This window comes from Carassius gibelio, chromosome B4 (assembly GCF_023724105.1).
Source record: "Carassius gibelio isolate Cgi1373 ecotype wild population from Czech Republic chromosome B4, carGib1.2-hapl.c, whole genome shotgun sequence".
NCBI lineage: Eukaryota > Metazoa > Chordata > Actinopteri > Cypriniformes > Cyprinidae > Carassius > Carassius gibelio.
In genome coordinates, this window is record NC_068399.1 from 28,222,838 (window position 1) to 28,244,703 (window position 21,866).

The following is a 21,866-nucleotide window of genomic DNA, read 5'->3' on the forward strand; positions in this document are numbered from 1 at the left end:
GTTAATTGGACTCTGATTTACAGCCATTTGAATTGTACAGTTTTGGGCTCTTCCGGGGGGTGCTACTGGGCCCCTGGCGGTAGAAGGGCAGTAAAACCTACATATATGTATTCTCCTCATCATGGACAACAAACTGAGCTGAGTCACATTTATATCTGACAGTTTTCACAGTCCTCTGTTTTCTATTCTATTCATCATGGTTATTATACCTTTTGACAGGACATTGTGAGGCCATCTGATGAAACATTGAAAAATTAGAAATAAATTATTTAATAATGAAAATAATAGATTATTTATTTGATTTTTGAAGTAAATGGCAAGAAATATAATGGATGAACCTGCAACAACTTGCCTTTATCTATTCCCCACCTGTAAAGCAGTAATCAAGGACAATGTATACACATTGTGATACTTCACTATTACACAAGGACAAATTCATGCAGTGCTAAGAATATTAATTTATATATATATATATATATATAACTATTTAGCAAAAATCAGTGTAAAAATGTCCTCCTCACCCCAGTATCTTGCTCCTCAGGTGCTGGACATCAGTAATGTGCCTGCTCTTGGTTTTAATGCAGTACAAGATCCACGTTGATCATTCCTGCTACATTCTCAGTTATCCCTCAAGTGTTTGTAACAATAAAGCCCATGGCACCATCTTGTAATGCAGAATAATTAATCTCGTAACTCCCTTTATTTCACTAAAAAATGTGCTAAATGTTACTAAAATATAAAAAAATTACTTTCTGGTGTACTGATGTCCCAGATGTTATTAATCCGATCGAAAATATTTATGTCTTAAATAAAAAATAATCCCAATAATTAATATGTTGTTTTTCCAAGTCTAAAATAAACACATATGAGCCTACCTAGTAAAATTATGTATTTACCAAGAATCTTCAGAACACAATATTCACCATTTTCATTTTATTGAAGCATAGACTATAAAGTTGATAAAGTAGCATCAAGACAAATAAGATTCAATGAAAATAATTATCATCAAAAATACATTAACCTTATATATAAATCAGTTCACACAGATGAGTGATGAAATGTCCTTAAAAGTCACACAGTCCCATTCAGTCAACTGTGATACAGATCATGTGATACATATAAGACATGTGATACTGTTCCAGAAAATAATGATTCCCATCATCACATCTAAACTGGTTTCATCTCCCCATCGTGTTCTTCTTCTCTCGTGTCTGGAAACAGTTTGTGGTTGATATCCAGCACTGATGTGGTGTAGCTTTTTCTCAGCCAGAGGATCTCTCAGTCCTAAGATCCCAGACCTGGTCAAAGTGAAACAAGCAATCCAGATGAAGTTGTTTAATGGACAGAGAGCTCAGCTTATGTTCTGTGTGATTTTAGCAGTGTGAGCAACTATGACCCTTGAAGTACTGTACACTTACCATTCTTCAAGCTGTTTTGAGACCTTTTGAGAAGCTTTTTCTCTGAAGAGAATTTACCACATCCTCTTCTTTCACTCCTTTCAAGAGCATCACTTGGTCAAAACCCCTCATTTGGCTGATGAGATCATCTGTACAAATTAAAATACTGCAATAAATATGTCATTCTGCAAGAATTAAGAAAAAGTTACAGAGGCAAAGGTCTTGCTCATGAGACTGCATTAGCATGTGTACTTCTCAGAGACTCTAGAATTCATCTATTGTTGCAGTAAATGTGTTTTCTTCCTTTAGAGTCTTTCTCCAGAGCTAATGACTTCTCTCACAAATGTGTTTTAGTCTGTGCAGTGTAAGGCCTGGCTTCAAACCAATCAACTATCAATTCACAATTTATAACATAACATTTACAAAACAATTAAATAATGTCAATTGGTGTTTATATCAGCTAAACCAATTTCATGATACTTGTCTACTCTTAAAACAGGTGGTGTGTTTTTAAAAACATAAAATGTCCAGTCACACTTTGCTAACATGCTGTAATGGTAATAGTAAAAAAAGAAATCAAGGCTGACATGACCAGTTCTGTGAGAGATCATCATAAAATGTTGTATAACACAGCATTGCTTCAACACTCACATACCAGAGGACTTCTGTTTGTTTGAGCATAAGATGGCCATCTTCATTTCTCATCCAGAGCAAATCATTTCCTTGGTCTTCCTTCTCTTCTGTGAAACAAGATAATCTCTACTTACTCTGTGTGCAATTAATATTGCTCATTAAACATAATTAAGTTAATTTAAAGTAAGATTCAGACCAGAGCATTTGATGAGTAAATGTTGATTAAAAAAAATATTCTAAACAAATGTACCTGGGAAGAGCTGATCATGGCAAGATTCGCTGAGACTCAGTAATAGCTCTTTTAGTTTTTAGGAAGGTTTGTGAGGGTTGGCTCTTGAGTGAGCTGTTGAGCTTGATATTTTAGACCTGAAAAAGAAGAACAGCATTAGGATTATCTGCAAAAAATCCTGTAAGACAGAAAGAAGAAAATATTATTAAGTACGTGCAACTTGTACATTACACCTCTGTAAAGATGCTGTATAATTAAATGTTAAATGCATCCATTATTGAATACAAGTAATTAATAACAAGCTATAGTCATATGAATTCTTTTGATAGTGTCAGATGAGACCGTCCTGGGGCTTGTACAATATCATACAAGTGTTAAACTGGATTATTAAGACTATGATGTGCGACCGTGTTTAGGGATCATTTTTAAGACTTTGACCCTGTCCAGATACCCACACTTGCAGTCTTGGCCACTTGAGAGTGTGTGTACGTGACAGTGTGTGAACGAGACTGTCCCCGGTCTTAATAATGCCAAAGCACAGCGTCCTTAACACACACTAAACCTCTCCAGTAATGCTCCGGAGAGCTATACAAAGCTTAGTGTATCCCATCATGCATCATGTTTTGGAATAAATCGTCAGACTTTTTGCCGAGATCTCACAAGAGGTCATGGAAAGCTGTCCAATGTACAGTATGTGAAATATTGATAATTAGATATTAAAAATCTCTGTAAACACATAAGTGTCCCATAAGGCAGTGGCTCCCAATCCTGGTCCTGGAGAACCCCAACACTGCACATTTGAGATGTCTCCCTGATCAAACACACCTGATTCAACTCATCAGCTCATCAGTGAAGACTCCAAGGCAGATAAGAGAGACACCAAAACCGTGCAGTGCTGGGGTTCTCCAGGATCAGGATTGGGAAACACAGTCATCAGGTCATGAAAAGTTCGACACACACTTGTGGTCATCATGCTCACTTGAACACTAGGCCAAATACAGGAAAGACTTCAAATAAGTAATCAAGTGGTCAAGTGCAAAGATGGCAAGTGTGGGTATTTGGACAGTGCAACAGTTTAAGAAACAACAAATGCTGTACAAATTATAACAGCAGGAATGTTTGATAAAAGGGACAAACTATCACAGACTTACTGCTGCAAATATCTGCCTCCGCAGCTTTCTGTCTTCTCCATTTCTGAAGGAATCCCTCTCCAGAAACACCACTGGGCTGACTGCCTTTACGTCTTTTCAGCTAAAAATAAAAATAAAAATAATAAAAAGGGGAGAGTAAATAAAATTGAATTATATACAGAATGTTAATAATGATCTGTTAGCAAAATATTTAGATATAATAAATATATATAAATATATATATAAATATAAACTGATATGAATGAACTGCAAAATGGAAAAATACATATTTTATTATTTATTTTTAATTTGATTTTTTTTTTTTTTTTTGGATTTACATTAAAAGGTATTAAAAGCATGGTACAGAACATATGATTACTTTACAGTGATACAAACATAGCTGGTTTGGTTATTGTTGTATTGATTATTAATATACCATAGTAAAACTACAGTTACTAATGTCCTGTTTACTGTGTTTTAACTTCACATTTCATTTATTACTATTGTAAGTGTCGTGATTACCATGATTTTACTACAAATACAACTTACATCATTGAACCTGAAATTAATAATAATATAAAACGGATCGAAGGTCTATGGCACGTCACGTGACAGATAGAGTTTAATCAGACTAATTAGCAGCTGTGTTCATTTATTTAAACGCAATGAAACTCAAAGACAGCCGCGGATGACCGATATAATACAGCGATTAAACATATGGCACTAATCTGATTAATAAATAAGACAGAATACATTTTATAAAAGGCATTAAAAGAGCGTATATACGACTACTCACCCAAACTGTGGAACTGATAGCAAGTATCGCGATGTGTGCTGAATGAGACTTCTTGAACGTGATTTCATAGCGATAAACATCTCATGTCCTCGTGTCGAATTCTGACGCCAAAAGTTTCCCATTGAAAGCAATGAAGGTCGTAGTGCTTCGATATTCGACGCTGAGAGGCACATTTGGCGTCATAAAAGTGACGCTAGGGGCGCTTGACCATGCTTCAGTTTTTGACGCCTTTGGAGTGAGAATGGGTTGTATATTTTGTCCTTGCTAAAGGACACAGGTAAATATGACATTTATTATAATGGGTTTATGTAAACATTGTTTTATTAAGTTCAGATATTAAGATTTTTTTTAAGTTATGGTTGATAGCTTTCAATTATAATGTAATGTCAGTATATTCAATAATCTGAGATCAATTAGCTAATTGTTTTATTCGATGGACAGCACTGATATATATGTATAAATCAGCTCAGAAACTGAGGAGGTAAATTAAATCTACATAAGTCTACATTCCTCTCTAATATCCTAGGATGGTTTATTGGGCTGTGCTGATTCCTGGGCCTGCAGCACATCCCACATCTGTCCTGTGAATGTTAGGTGCTATCAGGCTCCATAAGACAGACTGTCTCCTGGTTTTTGTTCTTTTGCCTTTCCTCTTTCTCCTGTTGTTGTTTCTCTCACCTCTCTCAGTTAGTCTCTCAGGGGTTTTATTCTCAGGTCACCTCAACTACAGTGCTGACAGCTCCAACCATCCAAACTTCTGAGGAGACTAGGAGTGTGTGTTTGCGTCATTGTGTGTGTTAAGGTTACATTCCAGAGGGAACATTTCAGTCTCAAACACACTCTTACACAACATCTTAACAACAACATGTTTAGGCACATATTAAATATTGCATGTATATGTGGTTTAAGCAAACATTATGTGGCTCTAAATAAACTAACTTTTATAGGCTTTCAGATGTTTCATTCATTTATTGAGTTTAAGTGTATTTTTCTCCAAGTTTTTCCAGCTAGAGAGCAGGGCTGTGTGGAATATTACCAAGTGAAAATCTCCCAGGGACTTTGGAACAAAAGAGACAGAAATAGTGAAAGCCGTCTCCCTGCTTTTCAGGAAAGACAAGCCTCGCAGAAATTTGTTTTGAAAGAGAAAAAGGCTCAGTAGCAGAGAACAAAAAAGACAGACTGCAGCTGAAAGCTCTCAGACCTTTTAAGTAGGTGCTCTCTACCTTTTCATGTGGATTTTGTATATAAACGTAACCGTCTGTAATGCCTCTTCTCCGACACCTGAAATAAATATCTTCTTTTAAATGAGCACACTTTCTGTTGGAGATTTGGTTTTGCAATGTCTGACCAGTTTCATCCTTATTTACACATTATTTTCAGAATAAAACAGGTATTTGTGATATTTCAACTGCATTTGAGCAGCATTGTAATGTAAAAAAAGGATTCATGTCTAAAATATTAACATCACTGAATCAGCCTAAATCTTATACCAACTAAACTAACTTTTATGGGTTAAATCAAGTAGAAAAACTTTTACAGGTGACCCTTTTTACAAGATGTAAAATACGTATCTGTATGTGCACAGAGTATGCATGTGAAGCTCAAAATATTTTATATTTTATACAAAATACTTTTAGGGTATGAGCCCAAATGCATAGGGTTTTTTAAATGTTTTATTTTATTTTTTATCACTTTAAATGCAAATGAGCTGGTGCTCCCACCCCCTCTTCAGAAGAAGGTGGAGCTTCAAGAGCTCATGCTCTGGCAAATGGCACTGGCATTTGCAAATAAACATTCCATTATTAGTACAAGCCTGTTATCTTTGCAGAAAATGTACTCATTTTGAAAAATCAGTCCTCTGATTTTACTGTGCAAAATAAATTTGCAGTTATGAATTACACAGATTGGGAGCACACCACGATAAAAATCTCGACACAGCTGGTCTCATGGTGCCATTGCTATTACAAGTCCCACTTGTGAATATGAGCTCAGCAAATTCAAGCAGTTGACTTCACATTGCTTTCATATGCAGTTTTTAACTACCACTTTCCTATTCATGATCATTCCGGTGAAGACAGCATCAGTGAAAACAGGCAGAGACTATGCTAGCTTTAGCAATTAGCCTTACAAAGTGAAGTGAAGTGAAGTGAAGTGACATTCAGCCAAGTATGGTGACCCATACTCAGAATTTGTGCTCTGCATTTAACCCATCCGAAATGCACACACACAGAGCAGTGAACACACACACTGTGAGCACACACCCGGAGCAGTGGGCAGCCATTTATGCTGCGGCGCCCGGGGAACAGTTGGGGGTTCGATGCCTTGCTCAAGGGCACCTAAGTCGTGGTATTGAAGGTGGAGAGAGAACTGTACATGCACTCCCCCCACCCACAATTCCGTCCAGCCCGAGACTAGAACCCACAACCCTTCGATTGGGAGTCAAACCCTCTAACCCTCTAACCATTAGGCCACGACTTTCCCCACGAGTGACAGGAAGTTCTTTCAGAAAGGCGACTTAAGGTGAAAGTGAATGTGACGTGACATTCAGCCAAGTATGGTGACCCATACTCAGAATTTGTGCTCTCCATTTAACCCATCCAAAGTGCACACACACACACAGCAGTGAACACACCTGGAGCAGTGGGCAGCCATATGTGCAGCCATATATGCAACAACAAAAACAACTTATTTTATTGTATTTTTGTCAAATAAATGCAGGCTTGGGGAGCATAAGAGAAAAATTATGAAAACATTTTTTAAAAATCTTATGGCACTTTTGAACAGTGGTGTGTGTATAATCATAATTTTAGCATACAGCAAATAATTAATGCAAATAAAAAATGAACTAAAACTTTTTGGTTTTTGTTTTTCAAGATGTATGTTAAGAACCAAACCTACCAGAACTTAGAAGCATAAATCCTCATCTATAGTTTAATATGCCCTGTGTCCACTTTTCTTTCTGCTAGGCAAGTTCACATGTATCGAGGTACGTTTTCACCTGGAAAGACAGATGGGCTACTACCTGATCCAGATGTACATTCCCAGCCTGCTCATCGTCATCCTGTCCTGGGTCTCCTTCTGGATCAACATGGATGCTGCTCCTGCCCGTGTTGCCCTGGGAATCACCACAGTGCTCACAATGACAACTCAGAGCTCTGGATCCAGGACGTCTTTACCTAAGGTAGAGTGCATACGGTATTAAAGCAAGAGCCTTATTCACATTTGTAACAAAGATGCTGCATCCCTGGTCAGTATAATGGTGTAAGTTCTATTAGCACTTCTGCACATCTCTTTTTCTGCCATTCATTCTCAGTTATTATTTATTAATGCAGCTCAGAGTGGAATGTGCAAAGTGCATCCATGCATGAAAGCTGGCGTGCAGTGTGTATTGCATATTAAAAACTCATAAATGCTACATTGAGTTATGTAACACAATTAAACATTCCAGAAAAGAAAAAAAAAAGTTTTTTTCACCTGGCAGAGAATTATCTCTAATTCATAGCTGTGATAAGTTCAATAGTCTGATGGATCCCTAATAAAATGACTAGGCTGTTGTTATGCAGGCTGGAATGAAAAGGCAAAGGCTAACTAAGGTATATGAGAATGGATGTGTTTGTGTCTTTCTGCCGTGCAGGTGTCTTACGTGAAGGCAATTGACATCTGGATGGCTGTGTGCTTGTTATTTGTCTTTTCTGCGCTGTTGGAGTATGCTGCGGTCAACTTTGTTTCACGGCAACACAAAGAGCTCTTACGATTCCGACGGAAAAGGAAGAAGTCTGGGAAGGTATTTATGAAAAGATAAACTATCCCTGTGTTTTGTCATACACAAGTGTTGACAGGTGTCAAATGTTGAAAGGTAAAGAAAGTTTTGAAGCAAGTGTTTATATGAGTGCTGACGCACTCTGAGTGACAAGTAATTCAAGTGCTTTGAGAAGACAACTTGACTGCAGGAGTGACTTCTTGTAGGTCTATCCACCTTATTTTTCAACACGGAAGTAAGCCATTTTCTGTCAGTGTGTGAGACTTCTGGTTCATTAGCTGCTGTAGGGAAATAATGAGAAGAATAAACAAGTGCAGTTAACAGTAAAACAGTTTAATATAGACCTGTAAGGTCTACACATATGCAACACTGCCTCCTAGAGGACAGAAGTTGTCAGTGCATCCTTGTGGCAAAGCACCAAGTACATCCTTGTTGATCCTGGAACAACATTCCAATCCACCATTCAGAACTGAGATTAAACTTTTCAGGAAATATCAGTTTTAGGCTTACAATCAGGGTTAGGTGCGTCTACACCCTTGTTAATCAGCTATCACTTCCTTCTGATTATAGGAATAAATTATGGGTAGGGTTAGGTTTAGGGGTAGGGATTGGGTTAAATCGATATTTTTGGATAATAATGTTTATCCAGGATCATCAAAAGATGTTGATACAGGAACATGCCTTACTTGGCAAAATCACGGCGACCAGCTGACAACTAACCAAACATATTTCATGCCATTATTTCAAGGCAGAATTACACAGTACAAGTTCAAAGGACATTGAAAATTCAGACACAGCCACAGCCAAAATATTGGTTGCTGCATTCTGAGACCAAAACACTTGACTTCAGAATAATACACATTTGTTTTTATGCATTTTCATTTCTTTTACATGCCCATACTATTATTTTTGAATGGCACTTATTGGTTCATATTTATTTATTTACATTGCATGATATCCTGCATGTGGAGGGCCATCATATTTTATTAGTTCGCATGCTTTGTGTTTCCTTCTCTCTTCGATCCCCCTGCTGTGTTGAAAGACTTTCGATCAAACTTTTGATGAGGAGCTTACCGAGTCATTCCATCATATCAATGGCCTACACAGTGCTGAGCCCGTTTATGGATCAATGGGCCAACTCGACGAATCCAATGAAGGGGTAAAGAGAGAGCACAGCACTTCATCTCTGTCCATGCCTTCGACCGATGATTTCATTATAGTCACTCAACTTCCCTATCAGGTGTCCATGTTCATTCAGGTCCTGAAACAGTGTGTCACAATATTTTAACATTCAGATAAGTAGCGTTCATAATGTCAGTATTAAAACATTCATTTGAGTATTTTATGAATCATATGCTTATGGATTCATATGATACAAGTGTTATATGATTGTTTCCACTTTTAGAACCTTACTTTACAGTAAGCCTCAATTTATAATAAAATAACTTTTTTTTTTTTTGAAAATTTCTACATACTAATACATACTAATAAATTTAGGTGACTATATTTACACTTTAGTATTGGGACCAATTCTCACTATTAACTAGCTGCTTATTTGCATACTTATAATTAACATATTGGCTCTTTATTAGTATTTATAAAGCACATATTCTGTATGACAATAATCTACATCCCTAATCCTACCCAATTTTTATAACTTTTAAATACTTACTAACTTACTAACTATTAATAAGCAGTAAATTTTGAGTTTATTGAGGCAAAGGTTGTAGTTATTGGTTTGTTAATATTGAGAATTGGCCATTAAAATAAATTATGAGAAAGATTTCTGAAAGATTATATAACACTGAAGACATGAATGATGGCTGCAAAAAAAGTAGCATTGCTAGCACAGGAATACATTACATTTTACAATATATTCAAATAGTAATATTGTGTTGTTGATCAAATGCATTCTTGGTGAGCATAAGAGCCTTGTGTGATAAAGCTTGATATGGGTTTGATTTCAAGTTATACCAAAAAATTTTTTTTGTCTGAAATCACGTGGACAACAGAAGAGAATGTGAATTATCTTTGCAAAGCAAGCCTTTTTTTATTTTGTTTTTTTTTATTCAGCTGTTTGACTGAGGTTTAACATTTGCTGGCTAACAAGGCAATAGAAAAGCTGAAACTCCCCATAAATCATTTCAAATGTTAGGGACATCATAAAAACTAAGTGCTTATGCTGTATTTTATTGTTCACGTTATTATCTTATATCACAGAATTTCCTAAAAGGGAAGCAACAGGTTCTGTGAATGTAGGAGTGCTAGAGTCTTGATTGCTTCTCTTTCTGTATCCTTTCCTTTTTCTAAGGAGGAGGAAGTGCGGGAGAGCCGGTTGAGCTTCACGCCCAATGCAGGGAAAGACGGAGCCGTGCCCAAAGCTGCTAATAATACGGCCACAACACCCTCTGACCCAGCCCTCACTGCCGGCAAGAGTCATGAGGAGATGAGAAAACTCTTCATCGACCGAGCCAAGAAGATCGACACTGTGTCCCGTGCCGGATTCCCACTGGCCTTTCTTTTTTTCAATATTTTCTATTGGGTCCTTTACAAAATCCTACGTCACGAGGACGTGCACAAGCCATAGATGGAGCATGGCATGTTGCACCTTGGGAGGTACAGTAGTAAATAGCAAAGCTGCATCAATGAATGCTGATGTTTCTTGCCAGGATCTATGCTAAAATGACTATGAAAAACTGTGATGTCTAGGACCGGTGGTTAATTTCAATAAATTGTTTATGTTATACACCCATTCGAAGACACTGCACTCACTATGCAATGGATAGGTATCCGTAGGGCCTCTGACACACCTGTCCCGCAAAACAAAAGTGGTCAGCACTTCTACACACCTGTTTAACACAGAAGCACAGTCCGATACTGACTACAGCCCCTAGTAGTGACAGATGCAGATGTGTGTGTCTTGCACTGGTTTTGTTGACTCCGTTGTCTTACAGCTTTACTGCCAATGTTCTGTGTTGTATTTTTGATATACAGCTATTGAAAAATGGCAAGAGTGCAAGAGCAGAAATGTATATTATACAAATATCCAAACACAAACTACTAATGTTGATTATTTTATAAGGAAGAGTTACCTAGTTTTTATTAGCATTTGGTCAGCATAATGTGTCCCCGAACATTTTGTCCCAACCTGATTGTTGACCAGCTCTAGTAGAAACCAGCATCCAGGCCAAAAACATTCTGAGTTAAATCTCAAGAATGACCCCGAACCAGCAAAGAAGGCAATTGTGTTTACAGCTAGCCTATATGAACACCTTAACATTAACTGCTTCAAGGAAACACATTTTTTTAAACTTTAATGGGTAGCGTACTGCCAGTTAACATGAAGAAATTGAAACCATTCTTCAAGTTTTTCTCGAACAAAAGCATTATTGTTTGAAAACCATTGCCAGTCACTTCAAACTAATGATGCCACTACAATATAATGCGGCTGGGAGTGAATAATGTCACACATGTGTTGCAAATTCATGAATGAAGAAATTAATTCAAGGAGGGCTTGTTGGGACAATGTTGCAGTCAATGTGTTTTCTGAGACAAGTCCTCAGACTAAATATATATATATATATATATATATATATATATATATATATATATATATATATATATATATATATATATAGTAATGCAAAAAATGTAAATGAGATTCATAATTATGAACATAATTTGAGTGGTTTAAAACTAATCTAATTGCATGTATGGTGATTGTATAACTTTGAATTCTGAATGGACGTTAATAAATTATATTACAAGAGAACAATATCTAATTCTGCTTCTGAAGATATCCCCAAGGCATTGCAAATATATTTAAAAACACGTATTGGAGAAATGGGAAAATGTGTTGGAATAGGTATTTAACAATGTTATCAATATTTGTTTAGTCGAAATTCCGAATAAGCTGTTCACATATAAACACTGTTCAAGACCAGACTCTCTTAGACGTTTTTTTTTTTTTTTTTTTTTTTGAATGTCTGTTCTTTTCAGAAGTATCTGCTGAAAACCTGTGCCATACAAATGATCAAAGCATATCTAGTCTCACACATTCCTAAGAGTAAATAGAGCAGTGCTGCCGTGTTTTGAACGCTATCTGACATCAGCATTTGGCACATACATGCATCATGGAGAGGACACAAGAAGTTCATGGAAATTTACAGTATAATGCAAGAGCATTTGTAATTTATTTTGTACAAACATTATTAAATGTTATGCATGAACTCAAGTCTGTTGTACTTCATTTTCAGTATGAACTGGACCAGCAGTCAATGTTCTCGCTGCAATTTTAGTTCTTCTGTGTACATCTGTAAATACTTCTGGCCACACTTTATAGTGTCCGTGTTACACAAGTATATATAGATAACGGAACAGTTATAATACTAACGAAATGTATTACAGTTTTGCAACACAAAATACGTTTGTGTTTATTTTAAATTGGCTGCGTTAACATAATGTAAAGTGTAAAGTTCTTTTCATATGTTTACTGAAGAGCCCTCTGAGAAAGACGGAAAAAATAAAGATGTTTATAAAAGCATCCGTTGTCTGTTGCTCATTTAGGTGCGTTCATTTTACCCTCTCCACATGTGTGTACTTGTATGTTCGACTGTCGCCGAGGGCACTGAACGCACACGAAAATTGTTAGTAATCATCTCTTTGGTGTAAATGTCAGTTTGTAAAACGACACTAGGCCGTCTGTGTTTACTGTAGTACTTATCTACACGCCCCCTTCTGACTGTACGCCTACATAAAGCATTGCACGGCGCGCTCGGCGGTGAGCAGCATGAGTCTCCACGGGAAAGTGGCTCTGGTCACCGGCGGCGCGCAAGGCATCGGAAGAGCCGGGGTGGAACATCTCCTGGAGAACGGGGCGAAGGTTTCGCTTTGTTAAAATTCTTTTTAAAATGGACTTCGCGGATTTATCCAATTAACTGTTGCGAAAACTTGTGCAAAACGTCTTTATGATTAGTTCAGTTGCCTGCTTGGGGCGAATATTTTTTTATTTCATCATGCATCGTAGCGTCTTCGTTTAATAAATTGTTTTAGCATTACGTTATTAATTTACTTTTTGACAATTCAGGTTGCACTGGTAGACCTGAACCAATCTGTGGGAGAGGAATGTAAAAGCGATCTAGATGGCCAGTTTGGAGAGGATAATTGTATTTTTATCCAATGTGACGTGACTGACTCTGGGAAACTTAGAGGTAAAACTTTTTTTTTTTTTAACTAATCCTTTTAGTTAGGAAATTTATAATATCTCGTCTAGACTTGCACAGTTTGACTTTCTTATAGAACGAAACAATTATCCACTTTATACTGCGCACCTGTATGTGCAGCGCATCTTATTCCTCAACAATGTCTCATTGTTTGGGAAGTTAATAAGTTCATACTAGACATTCATAGGCCCTCAGGTCATCACTGAGGAATGTTACTGTTTTTTTTTGAAGTTTTAACACTAAATGTGTAGCCTTTTGTTAGGTTGCTTTATTTCTCCAAGACAGGAGTTTATGGGTCAGTTGTGAAGGGAAGGGTGAATGTTCATTCCTGTTAAACTTGTTTCTTAAGACACACTTACCCAAGAGTTTAATTAAATGTTTCTTTGTGGAATGCTGCAGCTGCAAGTCAGTTGAGGGCACATGCAGACTGACACTTGGCTGTGTTTCTAAACCTAGGTGAACTGACTAGCTGGACTGCTCATTTGGTTTAAATACACAGCGTTAAATGTGCCACTATTAAAACATTGCTATTTATGAATATAAATGAAAACCCTGCTGTGATTTCTTTCATTAGATGCCTTTCAAAACACAGTAGAGAAGTTTGGTCGGTTGGATATTGTCATCAATAATGCTGGAATCAACAATGAGAAGAACTGGGAAAAGACCATTGAAGTAAATTTGGTGAGTTAAAAATCATTATGCTTGAAATCCAACCTGTAAGAGACTCTTGCATTTCAACTCAACCTCATATCACTGGACATATATATGCAAAGAGTGGACGAAGTTTGGTGCTTTAGGACACAACATTCAACTACACTTCAGGATAGGAGTTACAAATTCAATAAAAATACTCCACCCCCTGCTTCCAGTCCAAAAGATTTCACAATAGTGCATGAAGTTGAAGGAACACCATTGTATGGCACTTACATGTGCACTGTATGAAATAATCTACAGATCTTTTAAATAAATTATGCTTTGCAGAGTGATTTCATAATGGACATGATGCAGTATAATAACGTGTTTGTTCATAATAGCCGATCAATGTCAACATAATCTCACTCTCATAGAAAACATCTGTTCACTATGTGCTAGCAGTTTCACTCAACTGTTGTCTTCCTCAGACATCTGTCATACAGGGGACATATTTAGCACTAGAACACATGAGTAAAGAGTATGGAAAAGATGGAGGGGTTATCATCAACGTTTCATCTATGGCAGGTAAGATACTGATCACTTTTTCATGCGTCTTACATATGTGCATGTTTTGAAAAAGTTAGCCTATAGCCTGTAGAGAGTATTGTTCTTAAGAAGATTACATAACAGTACTTTTTGGTTAATAGCAAACTATAGAGTGAGTCAAATATTTACACACACTAAAGCAAACATATCTGACCTGGTTAAAAGGGCTGCTGTTGTCTCTGTTGCCAAGGATCTGTACCTACTGGTGAAAAATGACACATGCACTGTTATTATGCCAAAATGTAATAAATTGCATGATAAATACTGTGCCTTTACTTGATGATTCACTTGCTTGATAATTAAGATGCAAATGAATTAGAACACATTGCAAGACAGGTCATTTGTACACACCTTTTTCTTTTATAAGAATTCAGTTTAAATGAGCACAAAGACCATAATGAAAATAACAATAGCAGTTTCACAACAGCTTTCACAATATAGACATGTTAACCTACAAAAGTATCTGCTTTTAAAAATTCAGTTTGTTTTGTTGTAGCATGCCTGCATGCTATTGGTCAAACTATCAAGTCAATACCTTGAAAAAGTCAAGTCAAGAAGACAACAGGAAAGCAAAGCCATATCCCAGACATTTGTGGCAATTTAGAAAGCTATGATAAGAAAGATTAGGTCTGTTCACCCTATACCATACTTTCATATTTTAAAACCAGATCTTTATTTTCCTCAGTGACTATTCAAACAAAAGCCCAGCAAAGCCAAGTTCCCACTGAAAAATATCACCAGCTTTATACTTAAGCACCCCAAAAGTTGCCAAAAAAAGCAATGGAATCATAAATCAGCAGCAAAACTATTATCAGCTTACACATCTGTCATCAAGTGCCTGTGTTTTGGTGCCACTTAGCAGTTGGGACATAGGTAAACTGATTCTGGCCACTGTTTTGAAGATATGAATATTATTTTGTATATATACAGTTTGTGTGTACGGTCTGGATGATGAATTGTGCCTGGTTGACAGTGAACTTGTTATAACCCCCAACACACTCCAGACAGGTTTCTAGACTTGGTTTTTTCCTTACCAAATAAGAGATGGGATTAAGGATGGTTTATTTCCCTCACTGCCTCTCAGGTTTCTGTAACTAATGTAACACAGGTGATTATCCCTCTTTGTGATTGGAACAACTCTCACATTGTTGCCTACATTAATGGAGCTTAATTTCTTTTACTGTATCTGGAGATTGATTTGCTTGGAATTTTGTTGAGGAAACATTCTTTTTCTTGCATTGCCATCTCCTCTAAGCAGAAAGTTTGATATTGTGTTTGTTAAACCACACAGTACACTGGATTAATTAAAGAAAAACATTAAAGCAATGATTCACCTAAAATGAAAATGGGCTTGTACATGCCCTCAGGCCATCCGATATGTAAATGAGTTTGTTTCTTCATCAGAACAGTTTTTGATAAATTTAGCAATACATCACTTGCTTACCAGTGGATCCTCTGCAGTCAATGGGTGCCGTCAGAACATTTAATAGAGTTTAATAGAGTTTAAACATCTAATAATCCACAAGTAATCCACACCACTCCAGTCCATCAGTTAATGTTTTGTGAAGTAAAATGTTTTTTTTTTTATTATAATAAGCATACTTTTTTTTTTTTACTTCAAACTGATGCTTCTGACTAAAATATGCATCCTATCCATAATATTGCTTTCTCCAGTAAAAACATTGTCTTATCTAAATCAGGAGAGAAATATGGATAAGGATGTACTTTGCCACTGGAGGAAGCATTATTATGGTTTTTGGAGTGATATTTTGGTCAGAAGCACCAGTTTAAAGTTAAATGTCTCAATCAATTTATGTTATTTTTTGGGGGGGTTTTGCTTTTCACTTCACAAGATATTAATTGATGGACTGTAGTAATATGGGTTACTGGATGACTATTATGTTTTTACCAGCTGTTTTGACTCTCATTCTGATGGCACCCATTCACTGCAGAAGATTAATTAGAGAGCAAGTGATGTAATGCTGAATTATTCCAAATCGGTTCTGATGAGCAAACTCATCTACATTTCGGATGACCTGAAGGTGAGTACATTTTCGTTTTTGAGTGAACTGTTCCTTTAAGACTAAGTTAAAATATGGACCCGATTCAGTCTCCTTCACCTCTGACAGCACTGAATCAGTATTAATGATAAACACATACAAATATTTAGCAGAAACTTTAAAATAATCGAATAACTAATTTCTTATTGAAAATAACTATTTATTGTATCTGAACTTTTTTTCATTATTGCCGTGAGCAACTATCACAAATTGTGGAAAAATTAACCAGGCTGACCTGAGTCAGGTGTTATAAATTATAAATAAAACAGACCTCATGTACATTATAAATAAAATCTAAATTATATCATCTTAATTTGTCTATAAACTATTACATACAACAGAAACACAAAGCAGTCTACAAAAGTAATTTTGTGTCTAGGACCTACTGTAGTTTTTGAGCATAATGGGAGAAAGTTGGTGGATTTATGCAGAAATACCTAACCATGCTAAATGGAAACATCTTTTTAGGATGACCTCAATGTTTGGTTTAGTTCTTATGATGATCTTACCCCTTAATTAAAATGTTTACAGTCAAGAAAGCTTGATGACTCTCTTCAAGATGTTAATACAGCCAGAATGGGAAACAGAGCCTTCTTTTATGCAAAATTGGGTTATCCACTGCATGTGCATTAATATTATGCTTAGATTTGTTCATCCAGAACACACAAGAACTGTTTAATTGTAAATACTGTCTCAGTTATTTGCCCCTGCCGTCCTTGGCTGCCTAGGTTTGGTGCAGCTTGTAAATGTTGTTTATTATAACAAAGCCTGAACGCTAAAGGAAACATTGTTCCATCTGACTTTTCAATAACCTTCAACATAAGATAAATGATAAATTCAATATACATATATATATACCTATATATACATATACATATATACACACACACACACACACACACACACACACACACACACACACACACACATATATATATATATATATATATATATATATATATATATATATATATATATATGTATAAAAAGACAATGGGGGAAAATGCAGATGACTTTTTCACATAAAGTTTTATTTGTATATTTTTATATAGGTCCAAAAAGCACCAAACTGCCCTATAAAGTTTAAAACATTAGTTTAGGAAATTGTTCTCAGCTCTTTATGTTTCCAAAGAGCTTTAAACAGACTCAAGAGCCATTAGGATTTTCATGCGTGAATTAAAAAAGAAATCCTCAGCCTTGGAAGATCCAGAGATTTTTCCATGACGAAGGTATTGGAAATCATTCACAGGCTTTGTTTTGCTACAGTCTCAATGAGATGAAAACCTTGCTCTTTCAAATAACAGACTCTAGTATTGCAGCCCTGGTTACAAAACCCTTCATTCAGTCAACTGGAATAATAATCTCATGAACTAATTTTGTTCCAAAATATGTCTGACTTTTTTCATTTGTGTAACAAAAAATGAGATATTCTGCAGAATCTTCATGCAGCTCTTTCCATTTAAAAAATGATTCATACAAGGAACACATTGGAATTTTTGTAGTTATTGCCTAATAATCTTCTCCTTCAGTGAGCTGTAACTTGAGAACTGTGATGTCAAGGAGAAGAACAGATTTGTGGACTAAAAAAAAAGCAACCGATCCAAAAAAAAAAATGTATACACTGATCTGCTTCTCGATTTCAGTTCACCGACTGATGATTTGGTTGAAGTTGACAGCTCACTGGAGCAGAAGATTTCTTCTGAAATCACTATTTCTTAAATTTGGCCTGCTTCAAACTCAAATCTACCACATGGTTTCAGAATGCTACATTTTTGGAGCTTAAAATTCATACTTTAAGGTTCATTAAAAAAATTGCATTTTACATTATAGTGGAAAAACTAGGTATACGAATGTACATTTGACATGTTCTTTTTGGAATTAGTATTCATTTTGTTTCCTCCTAGCTTTTCTGCATTCTCCTCACCAGCCAGTATACACAGCAACAAAGCATGGGGTGATTGGATTTTCCAGAGCCATTGCAGTGAGTACATCAATCCTGTCTCACCAGTTTACCATAGGCAAAGTTTACCGGAACCATATGTAAATCTGTTCACCGAAACATGGTACATTCCAGCACATCCCAGCTTTTTCCCTCGAAGAGAGTAGTTATGTTTGCTCACAGATAGGATCTCTCACCCCTGTGTGTTGACGCATTCTTTGCGCTGTGTGTGTAATTTAGGCTGACCGTGTTTGGACACGTTTTGTTGTCGGCAGGACGCATCTGAACAGGGCAATTATGGAGTGAGGATCAACACACTGTGCCCAGCCTTCGTGGACACCCAACTCCTTCGCACTGTGGAGCACGAGGAAACAATGGGCAAGTTTGTCAAGTACAAAGATGAATTCAAGCAACGGATGGACAAGTATGGTGTTCTAAAGTAAGCAGAGTTCTGCTGAACCACCAGTTTCTTCTGTATTAGATTTTGTCTAAGTAGTTTAGCTTTGTTTGTTATATTCATTCCATTGAATAAACAGTTTTGCTTGGGCAGAGACCAAAACAGTTTTTTAGAAAATGGCCAAAAACTGTTTCCAGTCCAGACTTTTACAGCTGCAAGTAAATAATCAGTGGATGAACTGCTTGTAAACCTTTAAACTTGCCTTTACTGGAAGATTTAGACATTCATGCTGCACCACCCATTGATTAAAGGTGGATTAAACCATATGTTTTGCTTTGCTAAGATTTTTGACATGCACATAAAGTTGAATCAAATCAACCTCCTCCACCCCAACAAATCATCTACAGTATTACTGACTCTTTTTTTACTCGCACTATTCTGTTGGTCACGGTGGAGTTTTTTTTTTTTTTTTTCAATAAAACATTTATGTCTTCCTCAAACACTCTGTAGACACTTGAGGGATGAATAATTTGAAGTAAAAAAATGTCAACAAGGACATAGAAAAGATAAGATTTTAAATTTGATTATAAAATGCAAAAACGAATCGCCTTGTTTACTTTAATCCACATTCTTTACTGAAAATTGCTGATTTAACATGCGACAGTGACAAAGAAATGTGAAATATGATTGTGTTGTGTCTGTGTTTATGTCTACAGACCATCTCTGATTGCAGAAGGAATGCTGCGAATGATAACAGATGAAAGCCTAAACGGAGCCGTGATGAAGATCACCTGTTCTAAAGGCATTCACTTCCACACCTATGAACCTCTCTCAGCTTGAGAGCGATGCCTTCATCAAACATGTTCGTCTTTTTTCTCTCCTCTCCGTTCTTCATCGGAACATTTATTTGATTGAAGTCTAGTGCAGGCACCTCAAACCGCAAGTTTAAGACACAAACCTATGGCGCATTTAAGAAATAAAAAGGGACGGTATAGGTTTTCCTATCTATCATTTGAGTTTTGAAAACCAAAAAGGACTGCATACTGGTATTCGGGCCTCTTTTTTTTTTTTTGTCATGCCCTTGAACATTAATTTGAATGCTGTAAACTGCTACTGTAAATGGTTTTGAGAAAAGATAATCATATTTATTAATAATTCAGTTATTGTTTTCAAGTCAATTGTACCTCAATATATATCAATGATTCATTTTTTTGTATAGTTTTTGTATAATATTTTAGATATATATCTTTGTGGCAAAGAGAGTATCTTTTATTATGTATACCTTATGTAGAAATCAACCAATAAACTTCTAAAAATACAAAGAAAATGTTTTCTATATGTGTATGGCGTAGGCTGTGTTTTACCTGAAACGGATCCCAAATCCGTAGTCTTGCAGATTTTGAGACCAGGCTGCTATATATAGTGTTCATGTCTACATTAAAAGACACACAGAATGCAAATCCAGAAACAAGTGTCACCTGGCAGCTGTGTTTACGTCAATGCAGTTGTCCAGGAATCTGCACAATTGCCTACACTTACCACATTACCAGAAATTAATAACCTGTGCTTTGCTTTCACATTTTAGTGCTATGGGTAAAATCTTTCTATTTCCAGCTGTGAAATATAACAAGTTATGTTGCTAGATATATACTAAGTATACAAGTTTTTTCATCCAAATGCATCCAAAGTCATCTTGGTCAATCAAAACATGGCTTACAGTATCTGTTTTAAAAATGTTCATCAGTACAATCACAAAGTCTACACTAAAGTCGAGTTATACGTAAATAAACTATACAAGTCCCCTAGATGGGTTATAGGGGTTCAATTTGACAATAACAGTTCTCGGAGTATCCAGAATTTCACTTTTTACACTGTGACTTTACAAAATTCCTTTGATGAAACATCACAGGGATGTGTCTCTGCTTTGATATGACAGCAGATAAAGATATGAAAGTCTATGAGGACTTGGAAGGCGTCGTTTGAATGATGACTGTTTGATAGTCAGAGCTTTCTATCTACATCTGAAGAATCCTTGAAGGAAGTGCATGCTTACAGATTATACAAACAGTCTTTGCAAAAGCAACAACTGAACCACTAATGTGTTGTCATCACTTTTAAAGTAACACTGTTGCAGTATGTAATAATTCTAGCAATGCAATACACACACACAAAATGCACCACTTTTTTACCACTTGTTAATGTTCATTTCTGTTTACCATAACATTAAGTTGTTACAAGTTACCATAACAAGTTAACATATGTTCATTCATGATAAATTCATGTTAACCTACAGAAGTATCTCTGTGAACTTATCGTATACATAGTCTGCTGGTCTTCTCAACAAGGGAAATGGGGAGAGAAAACTGAAGTGAGAGGAGACCAGATGAGTCAGGTCATTACGGTCACACAGAAGGCCCTGAGGAAGCTTGGGTGGGGTTTGAGTACAGGTTAAACAGATGAGAAAGCTTTGATAAGTCACTGAAAGATATGCAGCTCACTTAGCTCATTGTAGGCAGGAAGCTGTGACACGAAATGAAGAGTGTGTTGCATGACATGCCTCGTTGTTTGTCAAAAACTATTTCATGGCGAGGCTATATTAGAATTGGCTGTTGATTCGGAGGCTGTTTCTGCATTTATGTGGTAAATCAACTTAACTGAAAAAGATTTCTGGGCAGTTACAGCTGTTAAAAAAAAAAAAGACAACAACGATGCTCTACAATTAGCAATGTTCTAAAATAAATAAATGCTCTACTCAAAAACATTTTAAAGATTACACAGCTTTGTATTGTCTATCAACCAAACATTTTGATTCAATTACAATCTTCTATTGTTTCCTTCATGTGTATCTTCAGATATTATTTTACTTTCCCCCCAATGAAAGATCACTTTATATTAGCAGAGACAGTGAATACACACACATGTCAGACAGTTCATTACAGTGCCTGCAGAGCTTTCACTGGTATTTTGCCCAAAGCATTGGTCATTTCTTGACCCTTGCGCATATAACTCATGTTCATTTTGGCAATCAATGTGCAATCAGACAGATTTGCTAGAAAGCAACAGA

General features: G+C 36.3%; 2 protein-coding genes and 1 long non-coding RNA gene across 6 annotated transcripts in view; 2 read left to right on the forward strand and 1 right to left on the reverse strand.

Annotated features, from left to right (window-relative positions):
* LOC127956206 (glycine receptor subunit alpha-3-like) overlaps window positions 1-11,473 on the forward strand; it is a 57,786-nt gene extending 46,313 nt beyond the window's left edge. The window contains exons 7-9 of the mRNA XM_052553995.1: window positions 7,152-7,366; window positions 7,820-7,969; window positions 10,257-11,473. Coding sequence (XP_052409955.1) covers window positions 7,152-7,366; window positions 7,820-7,969; window positions 10,257-10,532 — 641 coding nt within the window. The 3' untranslated portion in view covers window positions 10,533-11,473. The remainder of the gene's footprint in view (window positions 1-7,151; window positions 7,367-7,819; window positions 7,970-10,256) is intronic.
* Window positions 950-4,340, reverse strand: LOC127956207 (uncharacterized). 3 transcript variants are annotated; one of them, XR_008153511.1, is made up of 6 exons: window positions 4,186-4,340; window positions 3,411-3,510; window positions 2,281-2,396; window positions 2,053-2,137; window positions 1,419-1,546; window positions 950-1,298 (listed from the first exon to the last, which is right to left on the reverse strand). It is a non-coding gene; the product is annotated as an uncharacterized LOC127956207 (long non-coding RNA). The 3 variants fall into 3 exon arrangements; XR_008153512.1 differs by having other exon boundaries at window positions 1,419-1,563; XR_008153513.1 differs by having other exon boundaries at window positions 3,085-3,510.
* A 1,233-nt stretch (window positions 11,474-12,706) lies between the features above and the next one.
* On the forward strand, window positions 12,707-20,121 carry LOC127956137 (15-hydroxyprostaglandin dehydrogenase [NAD(+)]-like). 2 transcript variants are annotated; one of them, XR_008153501.1, is made up of 7 exons: window positions 12,707-12,827; window positions 13,032-13,155; window positions 13,742-13,848; window positions 14,289-14,385; window positions 18,371-18,447; window positions 18,646-18,844; window positions 19,519-20,121. XR_008153501.1 is itself a non-coding variant. In XM_052553870.1 (7 exons), exons 1-7 carry the CDS (start codon window positions 12,735-12,737, stop codon window positions 19,640-19,642), a joined length of 786 nt encoding a protein of 261 aa, XP_052409830.1. In that variant the 5' UTR covers window positions 12,707-12,734; the 3' UTR covers window positions 19,643-20,119. The 2 variants fall into 2 exon arrangements, 1 of the variants encoding a protein (XP_052409830.1); XM_052553870.1 differs by having other exon boundaries at window positions 18,681-18,844; window positions 19,519-20,119.
* The last annotated feature ends 1,745 nt before the right edge of the window (window positions 20,122-21,866 follow it).